The sequence below is a fragment of the Cynara cardunculus genome (assembly GCF_001531365.2).
Source record: "Cynara cardunculus var. scolymus isolate 2C chromosome LG 11, CcrdV1, whole genome shotgun sequence".
NCBI lineage: Eukaryota > Viridiplantae > Streptophyta > Magnoliopsida > Asterales > Asteraceae > Cynara > Cynara cardunculus.
In genome coordinates, this window is record NC_037538.1 from 15992451 (window position 1) to 15999645 (window position 7195).

A 7195-nucleotide genomic window follows, 5' to 3' on the forward strand; every position below is an offset into this window, starting at 1 on the left:
ATATTTAAAATAAAATGTTTATCTTGTATTTGATTATGTTTATCTGCTATTAGTTACACGAATTGAGATATGAGATGAAATCGGATAGGGATGAAATTGTTTAGGGATGAACATGTTTAAGAGTTTTAAGAGTTTAAGAGTTTGTAAGAGTTTTAGCCAAATGCTTTATAATATAGTATAGATATATATATATCATAATATTTAAATAAAATATAAAACATCATCTTCCGATCCTCCCCATCGTCCACTCTTCAAACAAGAACTCAAATTAAACTAAAATCTAGATGTAAAAATGTTCGTCATTTATCTAACCTCAAAATCTTCTGGGACAAAATCAAAAGCAAAATCAAGATTTAGATTTTTGTTTGGGTTTAAATTTTTTATAAATACATCTCTTCTGCTTGGTATCCAACTCTCATCTTCTTCATTTAGAGAGTAGAAACCCCCTATCTACTCAAATTGAACACATCATCATTCATCTTTGATTGAATTTAATAAATTTTCTGACGTTCCAACAAAAACAATCGTCCAAAACCATGAGATTTACATGTATATCATTAAATGATGCACAACGTGTAAATTATTCGATTATTCCAAGTAGATGAAATGTAATTGAATTATTGTAAAAGTCGCGTGACAAGTCGCCCGAGTTTCTAAACTCGCTTGGTCCTTAAAACTCATGGTGGAACCCACCTAACCCACTGTTTTGGCCTCCAAATCACTTCTTGATACACTTAATCATTCCCTTTGAGTCTTAGGTTGACTTACGTCTTCAAAATTGGTCAAATTCTTGCTGATTTCATACCAAGTTCCACTATTCTTCCTTTTCTCCAAGATTTTCAAATCTTGTACAAAACTTGGAAATAAATCATCTAAATGTCGTTGTGTTTGCTTGGATACCGAGCTAAACATCTTGGAAAGTGGTATTATAAGGCCAAAACCGACATTATCAACAACCCCACACGGAGTGTTGCTTGTCCCCAAGAAAATTAGCGACAATAAAAGGAAGAGAGTCTTAAGCAAGTCTAATTCACATTACATGACACATGGTATACTTTTCATAAGCAACAACTGTGTCAACACACGATCTAAAATAAGAATTATTTAAAAGATAATCATTGAAGATGGAACTAAAAACAAAGACACCATGATGATTTCAACTGATTAAAATACACTTTCGGAGATGATTTCACCTCGACCCTACCTCACAAAATGATCTCAATACTCTCGAGCCCTAGGTTATCACACATTGCAACTCATGAAGTCAGAGGCTATGTACAATAAAAAAATCAAGGTATATCTACATGAAAGTAATGTGAAAGATGCATAATTGTAAGTAAGGATAGGAATAAAATAGTAAAACAAGAAATACCAGTCTACATTCCTCACATCTTTGAGAAGATTATCCAGGTCTTTATTAGGTTGTTACAAGGCTTAGGGTGTTGACTAAGAAATGAACTAAGGAATACCCCTTTTTTCAACTTTGAACTAATTCCCGTTACACCTTTTGGTGTCTTGGAATCCTTCACACTTTTGTACCTTTTCTCGTATGCTCAGGCAAATTGGCTCTTTTTTTTATAGCTCCATGACCCTTTTGGGTCTGCTCTTTGCATCTATTGATGGTCTAAATAATTTCATGAAGTTGAAAATTAGTGTATTGATATGTTTAAATGTATATCAACGTGATCACACACATGGGTTTTTATGTGAAAGTGTTTTTGTGTCGTGTAACTGATACGACGTACATGTTTAGATATTTGCTAGCACATAGTACGAAAATATGGTTTGTTTGATACATATGAGAGAGCCATATTTGTACTAGTTCAAAACCATGAGAAACTTAGAAGTTCGATTGCACTTGGATATTGAGATCTCAATCCAAAAGTTTGTATTTTGATATACTGATTGTTTACATTGCATTATATACATGTGGTATACTCGTACAATAAACCACACGATCTTGTTAAGCCATTTGGCTTATGTATGTTTATATTCATATACCTCAAACATGTTTTCCTCATAACAACTGCATCATTACTTAAAATTTAGTTAAGTAAACTTAGATACGATATATCAGTGATAGACTCAAGTTTCTTTTTAACTTGGTAATGCACTACAATTACATTTAAGAAAATGGTACTTAAAAGACTATAAAAGAAATTTGAAGACACGTATGTGTAGCTCCCTTCTCGATGAGATTCAATGACGTTAATATAAAGATGAAGGCCCCACTCCTAGCCCAGCCCAACCATAGTTCATTTAGCCTTCCAAGTTCCACCGTTCCACGACTTCACCTTCATTCATCGACCACCATCGCTTATCCTATAGTATATCAGTTATTGAAGTTAGCTTTGGTTTTGCCAAATGCTACCGCAACAGTCGAAAGATGTTTTTCTGCTATGAAGATTGTAAAGTCATATTTGCGCAACAAAATCGATGTTGAACTTTTGAATGCTGCAATGATATGTACTATAGAAAAAGAAGCACTTCTCACAGTTTCAAATGACGATGTAATTAGTCAATTTCAAAAGATGAAGAGTCGTAGGACACAGTTGTAAGAGGAAACTTTTTATCATTTTTGTATGAAATTGAAGTTAATTATTATTTTATCTTATATCATGCTTCGTACAATAAATTTTTCTGCATCCGCCATTGATCTAAAGACTGATGAAGTCACGGCCTAGTTCGGTTCATATGGGCTTGCCCAAACGTCCAACTATACTATACGTGAGCAGTTGGGGCTATACATGACATGAGTTTGTCGGGTTGAAGATATTCGACCAAACCATTCCAATGTTTACGGTTTCAAAAATCTCAACCCAACCCAAATAAAAGTATGTCAGTTTGGTTGGTCGGATTGAAATTTTGGTACATCACTTTACAGTCTAGCTAAAAGATTGTATTTAAACGGAATAAAATCGAAAAAGAAAACATGCTTAAAAAGGTAAGAAGAAATAATATAGGGGACTAAAGTACAAATTGTCCAAACCCAATAAATTCAACTTAAGGGACTTAAGATGGAAATGACAATAGAGTTGAGGGGGGAAAGCTGTAGTAGCTTCAAACCATATATATAATCCCCAACCATGAGTAGGGTTTCACAAGAGAACTGAATCTTAGGGTTTGTTCTGCTTCCCTCCGCCGCCGTATAACCTCCTTTCTCCGTCACTCACGATCCAACCATGGCCGTCGGGTACTCTCGATCTCTCTGTGCATTCACTCTCTATGCATATCGTTCGTTTAGTAAGGACTGATTTCTTATGTATTTGTTCAATTTGAAAACTTTGCAGGAAGAACAAGCGTATTTCCAAGGGAAAGAAGGGTGGGAAGAAGAAAGCGTGAGTCAATTTTGTTATTAATTTGCCACTGGTTTTGATCTTCTTTGATTCTGATTAAAGCAATGTGGTATGATGTAATGCATTTATTAAGTTTGTTTTGTTTTTAAATTATGTAAATGAACAGAGCTGATCCCTTTTCAAAGAAGGATTGGTATGATATCAAAGCCCCATCTCTATTCAGCACCAGGAATGTTGGCAAAACCCTGGTTACCCGTACCCAGGGTACTAAGGTAATTTACTTTCTCGTTTAGGTGTGAAGATTTGGTTTTTCTGTATCACTTGGTACATGTTTGATGAATTGCCTATAAATGAGATTCCGTTTTTTGACCATATTGGATTTGTTTGTTTTGCATTCATTTTGTGTTATAATTTGACAACTCTCTAAGGTTTTTGAGAAAGCTAGATAAGCCCGTAATCAACTCTCATTTGATTTGTAATAGTTCATGGGTGCTTAATTAATGATATGGTGGTGACATTTTATTTTTTGAGGAGTTTGATCATAATATTTTGTTTAGCAGTTTGGGCATAGATAACAAATGGCTTTATATATTATGCGTGATAGTTGTCCTGATTGCTTGTGACATTTCCATCGTTTTGTTTCTTCTAGTTGCTAAATAGATTCCTTTCCCTTTATAAATTTCACTTTATTAGATGCCAATGCCTGTTTTGGCTTGTTATGCGCTTAAACTTGATGAATTTGTTCTTCAACTTATGAGTTTTAAATTGACTTGGACCAATTTGCTGCCTTAATATACAATATCATGAGTTGCATCCTTGTTATAAAGTCTAGTGGTTGTTTGAGACTCAGACCAAATTGCTAGTATTTAGTTTGACATATACACACACTTAAGTTTTGATTTTTTTTGCCTCTTTTTCTCTGGAATTCTTATTAATTTTAAGTATGTGCTTAAATCACATATTTGTGACTCAAAAGAAGCAGGGCCTTTAAACTCTGCATGTCAATGTGCTATAGATGGTGAATTTTACAAGTTTGCCTTGGTTTCAATCTGTAGGAGTTGAGTAAATATCTATTTGCATTAGTACTTGAAATTTGCCGAATTTTGCTCTATTTTTAAGTTCTGGATGTGTTAGATGATGTTTCTTTCGTTTGTGGAGATTTTTCTGGTATCCTAAATTCTTACAACCATAATTTTTTTATAATGTTTGGGTCTAGACTTAGTTTGGAACTTACATCTTTTCATCAGATTGCTTCAGAAGGACTTAAACATCGTGTTTTCGAGATTTCATTGGCGGACCTCCAAAATGATGAGGATCATGCATACAGAAAGATCCGCTTGAGGGCTGAGGATGTTCAAGGGAAGAACGTTTTGACCAACTTCTGGGTATGATGGTGTATTGATTATTGCTTTTTTTTTCTTTTATGATGAATTATGTTTATTGATTTTTAACTTTGTATTTTTCAGGGGATGGACTTCACTACAGACAAGCTGAGGTCTCTTGTTAGGAAATGGCAGTCTTTGATTGAGGCTCATGTTGATGTGAAGACTACAGACAGCTACACTTTGAGGATGTTCTGCATTGGATTTACCAAGAAACGTGCTAACCAGGTGAAGAGGACTTGCTATGCACAATCGAGCCAGATCCGTCAGGTATTATTTATAGGATATTATATAATTTTGGCTCTTTACTATCTTGTAATTAAGAACAGTTTTATTCTCTTATTAAACATGCAATATTGTTGTTGGATTGTTTTCAGGGAGATTATAATATATGCTTATGATTGTAAATTGTATTGGTCATTTGTACATTCATAATCATAAGTTTTTTCCGATTTCTTAGATCCGTAGGAAGATGAGGGAGATCATGGTAAACCAGGCGCAGTCTTGCGACCTTAAGGAGCTGGTTCAGAAGTTCATACCTGAATCAATTGGCAGGGAAATCGAGAAGGCAACATCTAGCATCTACCCTCTGCAGAATGTTTTCATTCGCAAGGTTAAGATCTTGAAGTCACCAAAGTTTGACCTTGGCAAATTGATGGAGGTAAGCTTTGTAATATTATGCTAGCTTTTTAGGAATTATATTTGAAGTCATCTAATCATTGCTATTTTGTTATTTGGTGCTTCCTTTTTGACAATTTATAACTTCAAAAACTTAATTTGTCTTGGCTCTTAATGTTTCCATACAGAGCGAAACAGAATCCTCATCCACTCTTAATGGTTTACGGTTCTATGTTTTTTACATTTATAAATTATATTATAGTATATGCAACCATTGCGGATCTATTTCAATGTATAGGGAAAGCTTCTTGAGTGGTAAACAATACACACTTGGCAGTTGGCATTATAGAAGTCAATCTTTGTTTTGGGGGGAGAGTTACTGTAGAGTGATGACATTAACGGCCTGCTGGAAGAATATATGTATAAACCATTAAAAGCGAAGTAAATCTTGCAAAGTAGATATTTTTACATTATATTTAAGATTTGATCGGTTGAAACAATAAAAAAAATCAGTAAGAGCATTTTAATATCCCCCCCTATTAGGATCACTTAGTTGGTCGGGTTGCTGCTTATTTAGGCTTCTTAGTTGGCGACCCATTTGTCGAAACACTCGTGCTTTGATTAGTTGTGGTTGCTTAGGCTGCACGGGAATTAATCGTTTTTATAGGGTAGAAAATGAACCAATCACTAAGTTAAGCGAATCATAAATCTAAGCGGGGATCGACAGTCTTTTCTGTACTTGTTCATCAATCAACTCTAAATATTGTCAAAAGTAATGTGTCATTAACATAATTAAATTTCCCGTATTAAGTAAAGTAATCATATAAACCAAACAAAATCAAACCAAACTAAGTTGACAAATTATATATCTGACTTGAAAATAGAGTCAGGGTGGGATGTATGCGGATATGTCTTCTATCTTCTACCCAAAAAGTAGAACCGTTGTTTTGAAGACTTGACTTGTGCAATGGGTATTGTATTTAGTACTGTATAAGATCATGTCTTTTGGCTAGATGATTGTATTTACAATGCTTTCGTTTCTTTTTCACGTAATAGGTGCATGGTGATTATTCGGAAGATGTTGGTGTTAAAATGGAACGACCTGCAGACGAGCCAATTCCCGAAGCAACTGAAGTCATTGGCGCTTAAAAGTTATTTTCATCCTTTTACTTTTTTTTATTTCTTCGATTCTGAGACGTAACAAATGTCGATTTTTTTTGTGGAGATGGATGGTGATATTGTAGTCTTTTGAAATTGGATGTGCAATTTTGTAGTTTCAACTATTTGATGATTTCTATACAAATCTTGAACCATAATGATCTTGGCTACCATTTTGACAAGTTGATCTCATAATTCAACATCTAATTTGATTTGGTCACTTTTTGTCTTTCATTAGATGTGAACTAATGAACATACAATTTTAGCACCAAAAAACCAATATATGTCATGAATTAACCTCGAACTTTGTAATTTCTAAACAAAAATTGAAGATATTTCAAGTATTTTGATTTAAGCTAGTTTAGATGGACGCTAGCGGTTTATTATTTAGCGGTTTACTTTCACTTGGTTAAAGTTCATGAATAGCTTATCATTGATAAGCTAGTTGGTAGTTGATAAGTTACCTGACGAACTATCATGTTTGACAAAAACTAACAAATAAACATGAAAAATAATCAAAAAGAGCATTATGAAAAAATAGTCAATAACATTATATTACAATAATAATTAAAACAAACATTTAATAATATAATATATTAATGCAACAAGATAGTAAATAAAAATTAGAATAATATAATATGTTAACAAAAATAATTTAAAATTAATTGGACTGACCTTCAGTCTAAACCAGCTCGGTTTTTATCTACTCTTAAAAATTTCTAGTATTTATCCAGTCGAATT

The 7195-nt window shown here is 33.6% G+C and overlaps 1 protein-coding gene across 1 annotated transcript; it reads left to right on the forward strand.

The window, feature by feature from the left end:
- Positions 1-3100: 3100 nt before the first annotated feature.
- Positions 3101-6626, forward strand: LOC112521666 (40S ribosomal protein S3a-like). Its single transcript, XM_025130657.1, has 7 exons — positions 3101-3193; positions 3291-3338; positions 3463-3568; positions 4544-4681; positions 4763-4948; positions 5139-5339; positions 6353-6626. The coding sequence occupies exons 1-7, from the start codon at positions 3183-3185 to the stop codon at positions 6443-6445; spliced, it is 783 nt and encodes a 260-aa protein (XP_024986425.1). The 5' UTR covers positions 3101-3182; the 3' UTR covers positions 6446-6626.
- Positions 6627-7195: the final 569 nt, after the last annotated feature.

Excerpts from the sequence above, each read along its gene's own strand:
- LOC112521666 (XM_025130657.1), top strand. Across the intron at positions 3,339-3,462 it reads AAGGGTGGGAAGAAGAAAGC|AGCTGATCCCTTTTCAAAGA; the intron begins GTGAGTCAATTT and ends GTAAATGAACAG. Across the intron at positions 5,340-6,352 it reads ACCTTGGCAAATTGATGGAG|GTGCATGGTGATTATTCGGA; the intron begins GTAAGCTTTGTA and ends TTCACGTAATAG.